We start from the raw sequence: 15,909 nt of genomic DNA, 5'->3' as shown, positions 1-15,909 counted from the left end.
GTAGGGGAAAAGTAAGGTCCTACAGAACAGTCTAAAAATTTCAGAGCAGTTAGCAGCGTGTCTCTGCTGTTCCAGCAGACCAAGGCTGCAAATCCAGCTCCACCGCAAACTACAAAAGCCTTCACCGTCACTTAACTTCTCTAAGTTTTATGTAAAATAAGGATAATAACACTAACCCTACCTTAGGAAAGGTTCCTTTAAGTATTAAATGTGGTCACATATATAAATGGGCCTAACATATGAAATACCCCAAATAATACTTGATAAATGAATGACATGCTAAAAAATTAGCTATTTTTATTGTTAACATTTATCTTTGTGAACAGCAATATCTCAGTTGAACGTCGGGTGAGGCATTCTTAATTTGGTGGGCACTGGGGAGCACTGTGGATTTTTGAGGGATCAGCAGATGTGAGACCATGAGAGTTAATAAGTTTTAGGAAGCTTATGTTGGGGGATCCCTGGGTGGCTCAGCGGTTTAGCGCCTGCCTTCAGCCCAGGGTGTGATCCTGGAGTCCGGGGATCGAGTCCCTCATCAGGCATGGAGCCTGCTTCTCCCTCTGCCTGTGTTTCTGCCTCTCTCTCTCTCCGTGTCTCTCATGAATAAATAAATAAAATCTTAAAAAAAAAAAAGGAAGTTTATATAGGCAGTAATAGCTAATAAGTATTAAAGCTGAAAAGAACTAAAACTTGGGAAGCAGCTAACAAAGTCCAAGATAAAAGACCAAGGTAATAAAAATCTTTTTTCACCCCTCAAATTATATTTCACTTCATTTTAACCAGAAACAATGAATTCCAAAATCTACTCTTCCACTAATGCCCTACCAATTCTCTGCATTACAGAACCCTCAGCAGTCATTGATCAATGTCCTTTCTTGATTCTTTAGCACTTAGTTATGACGATTAATACAAAACCTTCAAACACTGGTCTTTCTAGACTATAGGTAACACTGGCTATTTTCCAAGTGGCAAATAAGACATATAAAGTGCTTATTAGCAGAGAGCCTGGCACACATTGTAAGCTAAATGAATGTTAAAAAAAAAATCCTGTAGTTATTAAGATTCAAGAGGCACACATAGTATGTTACCATTAAATATTTTTAATGAATAAATATACATAAGATACCTGTGTGGAACAAGTTAACTTCATTTACAGCAAAACAGAGAAATACAACTTATCATCTAAGAGGAGCAACTAGAGTTGCATATGTGCTCAGAAACTGCGAATTTTTCAGCTTTCAATTTTTAGAAGAGATCCAGAAAAAGTGTGAATTAGCCTATAAGAAAAAAAAAGAAAGAGGGGATCCCTGGTGGCTCGCAGTTTAGCGCCTGCCTTTGGCCCAGGGCACGATCCTGGAGTCCCGGGATCGAGTCCCGCGTCCGGCTCCCGGCATGGAGCCTGCCTCTTCCCTCTGCCTGTGACTCTGCCTCTCTCTCTCTCTCTCTCTCTCTCTCTCTATGTCTATGTCTATCATAAATAAATAAAAAAATCTTTAAAAAAAATAAAAATAAAAAGGCAACTTAGAAACAGCATGTGCCTGGGAGCAACGGACCCTACTTGGCCAGCTGACTGCCAAAGACTAACAAGGCAGCTCTGGGCAAGTCATCTTTTGGCTTGCTCCACTCCCTTTTCCATAAAATGAAGATCTTTCCTTCTCTCTAAATCAATGAGGAAGAAAGAAAGATACAAAAAAGACTACCTAGTGCAATATTTCCCAAGCTTTAGTCAATCTTGATCAACTTTTGATTTTTGCCATATCCATGTAACACATTCACCATTATTTTTCTTTAAATGGACTTTTAAAAATTTTAATCTCACCTTACGCAATAAATTCATTAAAAATACTTTACATGTGCTAGTTAACTTTTCCATATATAAAAATAAATGTACTATTAAAATTTAAATAGTTATTTAAAGATCACCTAAAATCAGCTTACATATCCACAGGCAAATAGTAACCTAACACTTATAACTTAAAATCAAAATTTTAGGCCACCTGTGTGGCTCAGAGGTTGAGCATCTGCCTTCGGCTCAGGTCATGATCCGGGCTCAGGTTGTGATCCCGGGATCCCACATAGGGCTCCCTGCAGGGGGCCTGCTTCTCCCTCTGCCTATGTCTCTGCCTCTCCCATGAATAAATAAATAAAATCTTGAAAAATAAATAAATAAAATCAAAATTTTAAAGAAAACAGAGAATCAAGTAAAAAAAATTCAATTTCACATTCACAAAGTCATCTAAGGTTAATCCTAACTGATAAATATTCGGTTCTTTTTTTTTTTTTTTTTTTTTTTTAGATTTTCTTTATTTACTCATGAGAGACAGAGAAAGACATAGGTAGAGGGAGAAGCAGGCTCCCTATGGGGAGCCCGATGAGGAACTCGATCCCAGGACCCCAGGATCACAGCCTGAGCCAAAAAAGCAGATGCTCAACCACTGAGCCACCCAGGTACCCCAATATTCAGTTCTTTAATTTTAAGAGACAATACTTATAATGTAGGGGACCAAAAATTGAAAACAGAATAAATTCTTTCTTAACCTACGTAATCTTCATTTGAATTAGGACTTAGTTCCTTTAAATTTAAAAGGCTTTAATTCTACCCTTGAGTATCTAAATTCAGACTAAAACAATTAAAGGCAATTGCTTCTTTCTTGAAACCATAAAAAAGAAAAAAATTAAAATTAAGTGCTGTTTATTAACAATGGAAGTGCTCTTCGCCTGGCTCAGTGCATGAGAAGATAAATACATCTACTTCTTAACTCATAATTCAGAAGGCAGCATCCATCTGTGTTTCAAGTCTTACTGGTCAATAAAGTTTCCCTGATCTAAATGATTCTAACTGTATTTTACAACCAAATCTATCAATAATCAGTGAATGAGTGCACATTTGTGGTCCCCAGGATACATGACTGAGGGCTACTGCTCCTCTTAGGAACTCTATGTAATTAAAAATACATTGGCATTAGTTAAGTCAGTGATGATCCTTTGAACAATACAGAACACCAATACAACTTTTTGCTGTGCTAATAATGTTTAATAAGACTGGTGGTCATCAGTTCAACCTCACTAGTTTATTTTAAAGTAAAAGCAACAAGCCTGGACATAATTCTAAATTTGCAGATCTTTGATAGGTATCAATTAGCTGACTGAAGAACAAGTGGGGAAAATAATATGCATCTATAAATATCCATGTTACCTTATCCTTTTATGACACGATCTCTGTAATTTATCACAGCAATGTCCTCCAAGGGCATCCCTATGAGCCTTCTTTCTTTCCCACTAAAACTCATAAGCAAGAAGATTATTTGCTAAAGTAGAACTGCAAACCAGAAAAAAATCAAGTATCTGCAAGCCAGAGAAAAATCAAGTATCTATTAAAGTATCATAAAGCAGAGGGGGAAAATTTTTAAAAGGACCATGCACTGTTACAAATGATAAGTAAATGTTCCTAAAATACAAGCTTGAGAGCATGGTTTATACCAGATTCATCATTTCTGTTCTAATCGCTTCTGCTTTATAAACTATGCACTCAGAAACTATTTGTTGAACTAATTAATAGACCAAAGGATAAAATTCAACACCTTCACAGCAATGGATTATCAGTAAATAGAAAAGCCCAGAAGAAAATCCAACAATTGACTCCCTAATCATCTTATTGAAATGTATGTACTATGAAAGCTTTTTCAAGTCAGAAATCTGCTCTACCACTGGCCATATTTTCCTGATAAACTAACCACTGGACCAACAAATCCATTCTACATAAACACATGGGAAGTTCTAGTAAGTTAGACTTTATTCCACTGGCTAAAGCCAAACACTCTACCTGTAGATAGATTAATTTATTTACAAATCAATTGATATAAAATTGATAGAGCTGGTGACTGGGAAACAGGAAATGATCACTAATTAATAGGTTCAAATTGAGCATATGGTTACTATCACAGCTAGAATTTGATGCTTAAAAATATACTTTGATGACAATACTGGGGTTAAGCTTATTTACAAAGCCTATTTTAACAGTCATCTCATTAAGATCTTTCTCAATTTTTCACATTGCACTGTGCTATGTGCAAATAAGTGTTAGATACTGAACATGTCAATCTCCTAAAACCTTTGGTGAAGTTCAAGCTAAATAACACTAAGGGTTGCAGCAGTGGCATGGCAAACAGAGCAAAATCACAAGGTAGGCCCTGATGCTATGAACTTTACAAGTGTTATTTCATGCAGTCCTCATCACAACCCTGTGAGGTATTACTGCCCTTATTATATAGCTGAGAGTGAGTGACTTAGCAGAGGTAACCCAGTTAGCAAGTAGTTGAGTTGATACTCATCCCCAGACAGCCTGACTCAAGAATTCATGCTATTAATTTCTATCTAACTTATGGTAATAAAGTCAGAGACCCATATGAAATAGAAATCAGACTACATAGTTATCTCAGTTATAAATAGTATGACCAAGTAAGTATAGTTAAATGCTTCTCCCCATTCACAACTCCTATTAGCTAACACTCCAAAACAGTAGTTATGGATGCTACTTGAAAAGCTTCTAAAGGTGCTTTTCCTACATTTAGTCATAAGCATCAAGAAAGAGATCATAATCTCTCACTAAAACCCAAAACTTCATACTAATGGGCTATTAATCTGCTAGCTCTACAAGTTCTAATATCAATTAGTCTTAAATATCAATTCAGGGAAAATAATATTATTAGATGCATTAGATGCAAGACTTAAAGGGTAAAACTAGGATATCCCTCAAATAATGTGTTCTAGCATAAATTCCTTGATGTTGGTAGGATCTCTTATGAGTAGCACTTTAACATATATTGTGCCTTCTCATTCCACATGAAAAAGTCACAAAACTATCCTGTCTGCCCTATTTGCACAGGTCTGTTACCAAAACTATAAGAACAAGTGTCAGCTAATAATATCACAAGTTAAAAGCACAAAAGGGAAAGAAAACAAGCTCAGCACTTTCTCTGGGAGATTTGGCACTCAGTTCAGCATACAACCTAAACTACCTAATGTAGTTCTCATAAGAGCCCTTCAGGTAAGTGCTGGTACATCTGGAAACAGACTCAGAGGCTCAGCAACTTGACTAAAAGGTCACACATTAAACACAGCAGTGATTTCAACCATTTGTATTCCGTACCACACTGCCTTATAGGATATCACAGTAATGCCCTTTTCTGATCAACAATAAAGAAAAATACTTTTTAAGTTAAAATATTTTAATGTTCTAAATATGAGAAAACCACCATCCTCCCACTTGTTGCTATCTCAGTCTCACTGCCCATTAGAACACCTTTTCTCCTTCCTGATTTTCTCTGGTTTACTCTTAATATCTGCTGGCCTCATTGAGCCCTGGGAAAAGGGCTAGCTGTTAGAACAAAACAGCAATGATGTATTCTTAGCAAACTGCATTTTATAAGGCCACAGGAACCACCCAAATATCTCTGCCCTAGGTCTAATTTAATTCTATCAAATAGTTATGTGTCAGTTACATGAAATGTGAGCCTGCCCAAACAATTAGGAAATGAAAACAGTGAACAAACCGTGAATACACTATCATTTTAATCACCACTTTTCTTTTCATTTTTTTTTTTAAGAATTTATTCATTTATTCATGAGAGACACAGAGAGAAAAGGAGAGGGGCAGAGACACAGGCAGAGGAAGAAGCAGGCTCCACGCAGGGAGCCTAATGTGGGACTCAATCCCGGGACTCCAGGATCACACCCTGGGCAGAAAAGCAAATGCCAAACCGCTGAGCCACCCAGGGATCTGCAGATGCCAAACCGCTGAGCCACCCAGGGATCTCCCAAACACCACTTCTAAAATCTTTAACCAATCTAGACAAGATATAAGAACAACAACAAAATGATAAAAGTAATCTTGTTACCCTCCCAGAGTCTGGCCTCCCACCACATTATTGTGAAATATCAGGGATAGATAGCATTAGCCTCAAAACATTAAGAGCCTCTCCCCTCAGGTGTTAACTGCTAAAGAAAATGATAGATAAGAAAAAATGTAAACCTGACACTTTAAATAGTTTTAAATTGGGTAAGATTATTGAAGGACTTATCACAACAATATTTAATTAACTTTAACAAGTTAAGGTGTATTTGACTCCCAGAGGGGGGCTTCCTTATCTGAAGCAAACAGGAGGAACTTTCTGTTAGCATAAATTGTACTGATAATGGAAGGTGAATAGCTAAAGGCTTTTAACCAAAAGTATGATCAGGAAATAAGAAAAGCTAAGTGTATCTGAGCTAAACTTGGGGGGGGGGGAGGGGTTGGTAGCAGGAGCCTGCTACATGGACTAGGAGGAGTAGATAGGAAACAGGAAGGACCTAGGTAGAGGAAGTGGGAGGGGAAGAAGGGGGAGTAAGGAGCAAAGAAGACTGAAACCCAGAAAGCAATGATGGAGATGGGCAACTCAGGCTTAGAAAAATAAGGGAATAGATGCCTAAAACGGGGTTTGCCAGGGCCTGCCCTGTGGAAAGGACTCTCCTTTTCTACAGACTACAATTAAGATAAAGGAAATTAACTGGCCAAGACTAGACAAAATGGGGTTCATTTGAGAGACAGGGGAAGATCCTGCACAAGGATAACTTACTGAGAAGGGAGGACACATTATAGTGTCTTTTAGAAAGTGTTAACTTAAAATGGGTGAATTGTATGGCAGGTGAATGATTATCTTAAATGAATCTTGTTATTTTTTAAAAAACTGTTAGCTGGGCAACGCACCACTGTACTTAACGATTTAATTCCCATGATTAGTTCAGCCTATTACATGAGTAACCCCCCCAATCCCCTCACCCAGGAGGGAGCGTTTACTTGTGTCTGGGGACATCTCTGTTGGAAACATCCGTCGGAAAGGAGACTAGAATATAAAGAATACAGAAAGGGGGGGGGCGTGAGCTCTTTAAAGAGATCTTCCCCCATTTTTCCCTTTGGAATTTTCGGCAGTGTCGGGGAAAGAGGCTTTTGTTTGGGGGTGGTATGCCTTGAAGTAGAATATCAGGTTTCTTCAGGGGGGTTGAATGATCTCGGGCCAAAATCTACCTAAGTCAAAGAGAAAATGATCTAGGGTAGAAAAGGCAAGTCGGGTCTGGAGAAACCCCAGGAGGCTGATTCGTGAATGGTCACACCCGGCTCCTCTCCGCTACCCCTCGGCCGGACTGCTCGCCCGTGCCACTTCCGACTGCTAACTCGCCAAGAACGCCGCGGCTGTGCCGTGATCCCAGAAGTTTCTGGCCAGCCGCCCACTGACGTAAATTAGGAACCATCCGGGGGCTGGCCGGGGTGAAGCGGAGCGCCACGTTCAGCGCGGGGCTCCCGCTTCCCTCCCTCTCGACGCAGGAAAAGGGACCCGCGCAGGGTGGGAGGCGAGCGGGAACGCCAGATCGGCCGGCGGCGCCCTCCTCCCCTCCGCCCGCCTTCGCCGAGCCGCCCCCAGCGGACCGCATCCCCGCCGGGGCCCCGAGACCCCCGGGGTGGGGGGAGGAGGAGGAGGAGGAGGGCGGCGGCCGCGAGCGCCCCCACGGGCAGCAGGCGCACCTCCCCCGGGGCAGCTGTCGCCGCGGCCCGCCCGCCCGGCCCGGGCCTCCCCGGGAGCAATAGGCTATCGATTCAGCGGCCTGTCGCTAGGAGCCCCGGGAGAGCGAGGCCTACACCGCCCGGCCGGAGCCCCGGCCTCGATTTCGCCACTTTCCCCACACCAGAGGGGGAGCCCGGGGGCAGCCGAGCCCAGCTGGGCGGGAGGAAGCAGGCGCGGAGCCCACCTGCCACGGCAGCGGCCGGCCGAGGGGGCGCAGCCAACAAGTCCCCCGGGGGTCGCCCACCCGCCGCCTCCCAAGTTGCGCATTCAAGTTCAGGCCGGTGCCCCTCTGCCTCCTGAGCCCACGGCGCTGCCCACAGCGTGAGGAAAACACGACGCGGAAGAGGCCACCACAGCGAAGGGAGGTGGAGCAGGGCCCCTCAGGGCGCCGAGGGGGCGGCCCGCCGCGGCCCCGCTCCTCGCCCACCTCAGCCAGGCCCCCGACCCCGCGGCGACCCGCCCTGTCACCGCCGGGCCCCGGCCCCAAGGCCCCCTCCTCCCGGACGCCGGCGCCAGGGGCTCGGGCGCGCCTCGGCCTCGGCCTCCTCCTCCTCCTCCTCGGCCTCCTCCTCCTCCTCCTCCCCGCTCCAAGCCCCAAAATGCCCCCCGCACCTTTCAAAGTACACGGAGGAAGAGTTTCCCATCAAACTTTGTCAGGCGGTAATCTCGCCCCCACCCCCCTCCCCGACCCACACTCCCAGGGCAGTCATCCCGGAGGGATCACTTCGCACTTGGGATAAAGCGAACTGAGGACCTGTCAACCATTTTAGGTCTTTTTTTTTTCTTAACCGAAGACATCCTCTCCTCCAACCCCTCCCTCCCCCCTGCAAGGGTTTGAATTTGACACCAAACCTTCCCACCGCGGAAGGGGGGGGACTGAGGGGGGAGGGGGTGGGGACGGAGGGCAGCAGGAGGGTGGCGAGGGGGAGAGCGAGAGAGGGGAGGCTGGAAGGGGACCCGGAGGCGCGGCGCGGCGCGGCGCGGCGCGGGGGAAGGGGGTTGATTTACCTGAGACCAGCCACTGGCCTCCATTGTTGGAGAATTCAATGGCATTGACACAGCCGAAGTGGCCGAGGAGGTCCTTCTTGTAGAGGTTTCTGCAGCCCCGCAGGCGTCTCCTCTGAAAGTCCTGAGTGAGCAGGGGGTCCCCATGCAAGCCCCGCTGGGACAAGAAGCCCACCACTGACCTCATGCTGCCCCCCAGGCCAGCTCTCCTCTTCATGCTGGAACCGCCGCCGCCGCCGCTCGCGCCGCCGCCCCTCCCTCGGCCTCACGCGCGGCCGCCGCTCCCCCCCCGGCCCTCCCCCCGCGCTGCGATCCGGATGGTTCTTTAACCAGCCATGGCAGACGGAGCGAGGTGTGCAGACGCTCGGTGGCGTTCGCGGCTTCCTGAGGGTCCGCTCCCTCCCTTCCCCCCCCCCCCCCGCCAGGCTCCTCCCTCTCCTTCTCCGCCTCCTCCAGCAGCTGATCCTCAGCTGCGGCCGCGCTTCCGCGACGCGCGGCCCTTCCGCCGGCCGCCGGTGCCGGGCGAACGCGGGCGGCGGCTGCCCCTCCCCCGCCGCGGGCTGCTGCCGGCCGGAAGACCGCGGGCGGCTGGCCTGGAGACCGCGGGCGGCGGCGCGGCTTGCCCGCCCCGCGCTCGGGGAAGTTGAGGGCGCGTAACCACCGGAGCGGCGGCGGGCTGCGGGCTGCGGGCTCCGGGCTCGCCCTCCCCCCGCGGCCGCCGGCGCCCTCCGCGCCTCCCGCGGGCCCGCCGCCGGGACGAGGCCGCTCCCCGCTCCTGCTCTGTGTCTTTTTTAAAAATTAATTAATTATTTATTTATTTATTTATTTACCGGTGGGGAGGATGCAGCCCGGGGTGGCGGACGGTGGAGGGACAGGCTCTGGTCGCCCTCCCCCAGTTCATCTCATCCTGGGGCCGCCGAGCCCCGTCCGAGGGAAGGGAGCCGGGACTTCGGACGGGCCCCGGGGTGAGGCCGCCGGGAGGGTTTGTGAGTGCACCCGGCCCTCCCCCACCAAGTCCACCGTTCGTCCTCCCCCCCCCCCCCCCCCCGGTTCAGGTCTCCCTTCCTGCAGCCATCCAGTCAAAAGGCTAAAACGTTCCGTCTGGTAGGTAGTAAGCGTGGTGTATGGGGAAGGCGCGGGGGTGCGGGTGGGGCGTGGGGGTCCTTAATAAGTAGGGAGACTTTTTCCCACACTGAGCTGAGAAAGCTCAGAGAAACAAAGTACCGCTGGCCCACAGGTCCAGGTACGTTCGCCAAGGCGCGAGAAGCTGTATCCGAAAATAGCAATATCCGTTATTTAATTGGGTGCAGTGAGCTGCTCTTCAAGGCCTTGAGTGTGCAGCTCAGAGGCTGTACAGCTGTTACCCAGCAGCTGCGCTCCAGGCCAGAAGTAGCTGGGGAGCCTCGGTGTTGACCCCAGTGACAGGACTGGGTGTTAAGTGCTTTGGAACTCTACCAGATACAGTAAAAGTCCCCCCCCCGCCCCGCCCCCCGCCAGTGTGTTGGATTTTTTTTTGTCTTCCTCCCAAGAAGCTACCCTCTGTCGTTGAAATAAACCGTGGCTTATAAGTTAAAATAGGCAGGTGTCAGTTTCGCCTTTTCAATTTAGCGGGAATTCCATCCTGTTGTATCAAAGGTAGCACACGGGGGCGATTGAGTATATGCACCCGTGAAAGGCGGGCTGAACGTGGCAGAGGGCGGTCATCAAGCAAAATCACCCACTTCTACTTTTCACAATAAGGTTATTTATACTAATAACATATGCAAGTAAGTGTTTAAAAGTCAACACCAGGACAAATGCTGCTGAACTTAGGTATTCAAATTTCAGAAGTTATGGCTTTGATAGAATATTATTTTCATAAACAGGACAATTTGTAGTGCTGTCTTTTATTTTTCTTTTTAAGATTTCGTTTATTTATTCATGAGAGACAGAGAGAGAGAGAGAGAGAGAGGCAGAGACACAGGCAGAGGGAGAAGCAGGCTCCATGCAGATAGCCCGACGTGGGACTCGATCCTGGGTCTCCAGGATCACACCCTGAGCTGAAGGCGGTGCTAAACTAAGCGGCTGAGCCACCCGGGGCTACCCCTGCAGTGCTGTCTTTTAGAAAAAGTTTTGTTTTCAGGATGCTTTGTAAGTGTGTATTCATTGTAATAGCCCCATAAAGATCAGTAGTAGTGTTTCAGCTTGATAAATGATTTTTTTAGCACCCAGTGTCTTTTTTTTTTTAAGATTTCATTTATTTATTCTTGAGAGAGGGAGACAAGAGTGGGAGGGCAGAGGAAGAGAGTATCTCAAGTAGACTCCATGCTGATTGTGGAGCCCACCAGAGGGCTGAAGCCAAGAGTTCCTCATTTAACCAGCTGTGCTACCCAGGCACCCCCAACATCTTTGTTCATAGCAATATCATAGTGTGTAATTAAACATGTATTTTTGTGATTTTATCAGAGTACCTGGGACTCTGCTGGAAGCTGGAAGCAGGGACCATGTCTTTCTGCTTCTGGGAATATATCCAGAGCCAGTACATGCTAGCCCTCAATGGCCACTTGAATATTGGTTGAAGATTTGAATGAGCTTAGAGCATGGGGAGAAATTTGGAAGGGAAGGTAATGACTTCATTTATGGAAGGATTAACTGAGATATCTGTGCTTCATTCCAGTGGAGTTGATTTCAAGGCCAGTTTCCCATCTCACTGTTCCTTTGCTTGACGTACTCGATCCACATATTCAAAAACGGGAGTCATCTGGCCCCTTCAATTAGCAAGACATCATTTATACCTACCTTATTTGCTTGGGATGGGAGAGATGGACACAGTAATGATGTGGCCTTTACTGTGGCAATATATGACACACTCTTGAGCTCTCCCCTCTTTAAACATATACCTCTTCTCCACAACTTTAAATATGACTTGCTTTTCCCCAATCCCTGGAATAACTGTCCCATTTACCGCAGCCTAAAAATAAACCAGGATCTGATCACAAGCCAGCCCAATTCTAGGACTTTGCTAGAAACTTCCTTAACTGTTCAGTAACCAACCAGAACAAAAATAAAAATCACTCAGTCCATTTATCTCCTACTGCTAGTCAGTACAGCTTTTTGCAAGGCGACTGCAAAAAATTTCTCTCTCCCTTGCTTGTCCCATAATTGGGGTTGCCAGATAAAATGCATGATGCCCAGTTCAATATGAATTCCAGATAAACAGTAATTTTTAGTATGTGTGTTTTCTGCACAATATTCAGGATATACTTGTATTAAAGTAACCACTCATTGTTTTTCTGAAATTCAAATCGAATTAGAGCAACCTGTATCTTTGCTAAATCTGGCAACCCTACCTATAATAGAATCCAACTTCAAAAGATCATGCCCCATGATATTTATTTGCTTTTATTAAGAATTTAACATAGTCTCGTGTCATTTATTGCAAACTAATACTATCATGCATAACTATATAACATTTAATCAACTTCAATGATCATATGAGTTTGGCCTTTCCGATATAGGCACTTACAGAGCAGACTCCAGTGTACTTAGCTTAAAAATAGCAAATGAAATTGCACTTGGGGGATGCCTGGGTGGCTCGGTGGTTTAGCATCTGCCTTCAGCTCAGGGAGTGATCCCAGGATCCGGGATCGAGTCCCACATCGGGCTCTCTGCAAGGAGCCTGCTTCTCCCTCTGCCTATTTCTCTCTGCCTGTCTCTCTCTGTTTCTCATGAATAAATAAATAAATCTTAAAAAAAAAAAAAAGAAACTGGACTCGAATAATCTACCCACTGCATAGAATGTAAGGAGGAAAAAGAGTGAAAATTTTATATTTTTTTCTCACCTAGGCCCAGAAACTACATATTGACACCATTTTGAATTTCGTTCTGGAAAAACATTATTTTGAAAATTCATTCCGGAAAACCAAGATATGGAAATTACTTAACATGGGAACCCTTACTCCTTGCTCCACCATGGGTTGAATACTGATCAAGCATATAGTTCCCAGAAATTCATTTGTTTTTTGGCTTCTATTTTGTTTGGCCCTAATACCACTGAAGGAAAAGTAAAATATCTTTAAAAACAGACTCCATACTAAGGATATGCTCAAACATTAGAAATAATTTGTTTTAAAAAAAACAGCTAAGAAAATACGATGCCCCTTCTCACATATTTACTAAATTTTAGCTTATTATAAGAGCTACACATGGACACTAACATCCTCAAAAACGTTTCGCTTAAAAACATTTTTGGGACGCTTGGATGGCAAAGCAGTTGAGTGTCTGCCTTTGGCGCAGGGCATGATCCTGGAGTCCTGGTATTGTGTCTCACATCGAGCCTGCTTCTCCCTCTGCCTATGTCTCTGCCTCTCTGTGTGTCTCTCATGAATAGATTATATCTTTAAAAAATTTTTTTCAACTCTAAAATAAAACTGCTACTCATATATGAGATATTTATTCAGAAAAGATCAACATCCTAAATATACATATAATTTATCATGTAAATTTTAAAGGGTGCTATTGTCCATTTCAAATAGATAGCAGTCAATTTTAATTTTGAAAAAAGATCTATTAAATACAAATTCCTCCAACAAGATCTATAGAATCAGAAGTTATAATTTTTAGTTTTACCTCTTACATTTAGGTCTATGATCTATTTTAAGTTACCTTTTTTTTTTTTTTAAGATTGATTTATTTATTTTAGAGAGAAAGAGTGTGTGAAAGAGTGAGCTGGGGCAGGAGCAGAGATCAAGAGAGAATCCTCAAGCAGATTCCCCGCTAAGCAGGGAGCCTAAGATCATGACCTGAGCCGAAGTCAGCTGTTTAACCAACTGAGCCACCCAAGTACACCAAGTTAACTTTTGTATATAGTCTGAGGTAGGGATCTGACTATTTTTTGCATGTGGACATCCAGTTATCTAAGCACCATTTTTCTAAAGACTTCTTTCCCCCATTGAATTGCTAGTAAATAGAAATGGAATAGATTTTTGTATATGGACCTTGTATCCTGCAAACTCTCCTAACCAGTTTATTAGCTCTAATAGTTTTTCGTGTGTTTCTTAAATTTTCTTTATACAAGATCATGTCACAGGCTCATAGAAATAGTTTTATTTCTCCCTTTTCAATCCAGTTGTCTTTTATTTCTTTTTCTTAACCCAATTGCCTTGGCTAGAACCTCTGGTACAATGTTGAGTAGAAGTATAAGAGTAGACATTTTGTCTTGTTTCTGATATTAGGGGGAAGCTTTTAGTATTTTAGTCACCACTAAATATTTTTTTTTCACCACTAAATATTATGTTAGCTGTGGGTTTTATATGATTCCCTTCCCAGGTTGCAGGAGTTCCTTTTAATTCCAGTAGTAGTAGAATGCTTTTATCATGAAAGGGTGTTAGATTTTCATCAAATGCTTTTTCTTCGTCTGTTGAGATGATCATATGGTTTCCTCTTTTCTATATTATGTTGATTGATTTTGTTAAACCAGTCTTTCATTCCTAGATAGATCCTATTTGATCATAATATTTAATGCTTTTTATATGTGGCTAGATTCACTTTGCTAGTATTTTGTTGAGGTTTTTTGTGACATAGGGTTGTCTTTAGTTTTCTTATGATATTTTTGTCTGGTTTTGGAATCAGGCTCTCCATTGAGCAGGAAGCCCGATGTGGGGCTCAATCCCAGGACCCATGACTACGCCAAAGGCAGACGCTTAACTGACTGAGCCACCCAGGCACCCCAAATAAAGCTGTTTTTTAAAAAGAATGTTGTTTAAATAAACATTTGGGGGCAGCCCGGGCGGCTCAGTAGTTTAGCACCGCCTTCAGCCCAGGGCCTGATCCTGGAGACCCAGGATGGAGTCCTGCATCGGGCTCCCTGCATGGAGCCTGCTTCTCCCTCTGCCTGTCTCTCTCTCTCTCTCTCTCATGAATAAATAAATAAAATCTAAAAAAAAAAAAAAATTTGGTAGAATTCACTAGAGACATCACCTGGCCTGGGCTTTTCTTTGTGGTAAGGTTTCGATTACTGATTAAATCTCTTTACTTGTTATAGTTCTATTCAATTTTCTGCGTCTTGATTCAGTTTTGGTAGTTTGTGTGCTTCAAAGAATTCATCTAGGTTACTTAATTTGTTGGCATTTGATAGTATTCCTTTACAATTCCTTTTCTTTCTGCAGGGCTGGTAGTAATATCACCTTTTTGATTTTAGTAATTTGAGTCTGCCATCTTTTTTTTTTTTTTTTTTTTTGGTCAGGCTAAAGATTTGTCAATTTTGTTGATATTTTCAAAGAACCAACTTTTGGTTTTGTTTATTCTATTGTTTTTGTTGTTTCTCTATTTCATTTTTTCTTCTATTATTTTCTACCTTCTGCTTGCTTTGTGTTTAAACTTCTTTTTCTAATTTTTTTAAGTTGGAAGAGTTGTTATTGATTTGAGATTTTTTTTTAATGTAGATGTTTACAGCTGTTCATTTCTATTTAAGCACTGTTGTAACTGCATCCTATAAATTTTTGTTATGTTGTAAGTTTTCATTCATCCCAAAGTGTTTTCTAATTTCCCTTGTAATTTCTTCCATGAGTCATTGGTTATTTAAGAGTGTATAGTTTAGTTTCCACACATTTGCAAATTTCCTTCTATTCATTGATTTCTAATTCTTTTTTGAAGGGGGCGCATTTTTCACAGGTCTTGAAGTGAGTTCTCAGGCTGTGTAGTAATTGAATTCAGTAAAGTCAGAATATTATTTGTTACTAGAATTTTCAAATCATATTCCAACTTACTTTCCAGACATTTGGTTCAAGTTTGCTGGGCATAATTCTTCATGATGAATGAAATCTAGTTGAAATAACCTTTATGGAGTGAAAGTGGACAGAAATTCTCAATGGCCGGATTATTCATTTGGTATTTACCCAGTGACATTTTCTTTGCTATTCTATACCAACCATCTGGGTTTTGTATATTCAAAGTTTTCTTGACAAAATCATCATGAGCCAGCTGCTTTTACTTTTTTTAATTTTAGGCTTCCACATAATAGTGAGTGGCATGAAAAACTGTTAACAGTTATTATTTATTGCACCAGGTATGTAGTCATATAGCCAAGGTTTCTTTTCCAGAGATGTTCCCATAGATTTATAATGTTTATTGAGCATCTTTAGTATGCCAAATATCATTTAGAAAATAAAATTGGGCAATTACCTTTCCCCAAAGTAAAATACACCCAATGAGAAGCAAGAAGATTCTCTGGTACAGAAGTCAAATTTATATTGTCTTTATGGGTTTGATGGTACTCAAGGACTAGCTGCTGGAAAATGAACTGACCACAGCATATGTTAATAAACTT

At 43.4% G+C, this 15,909-nt stretch overlaps 1 protein-coding gene across 2 annotated transcripts in view; it reads right to left on the bottom strand.

The window, feature by feature from the left end:
• The window catches only part of DCAF5 (DDB1 and CUL4 associated factor 5), a 99,387-nt gene extending 90,506 nt beyond the window's left edge, over positions 1-8,881 (bottom strand). Inside the window, exon 1 of one of the 2 annotated variants that reach the window (XM_055303740.1) lies at positions 8,607-8,881. In XM_055303740.1, coding sequence (XP_055159715.1) covers positions 8,607-8,820 — 214 coding nt within the window. In that variant the 5' untranslated portion in view covers positions 8,821-8,881. The remainder of the gene's footprint in view (positions 1-8,606) is intronic. The other variant, XM_055303741.1, reaches the window with a different exon arrangement.
• Positions 8,882-15,909: the final 7,028 nt, after the last annotated feature.

Source organism: Nyctereutes procyonoides, unplaced genomic scaffold (genome assembly GCF_905146905.1).
Source record: "Nyctereutes procyonoides isolate TBG_1078 unplaced genomic scaffold, NYPRO_anot_genome, whole genome shotgun sequence".
Classification (NCBI taxonomy): domain Eukaryota; kingdom Metazoa; phylum Chordata; class Mammalia; order Carnivora; family Canidae; genus Nyctereutes; species Nyctereutes procyonoides.
The sequence above is the reverse complement of the archived record's forward strand: the minus strand, read 5'-3'. Positions and strand labels throughout refer to the sequence as shown.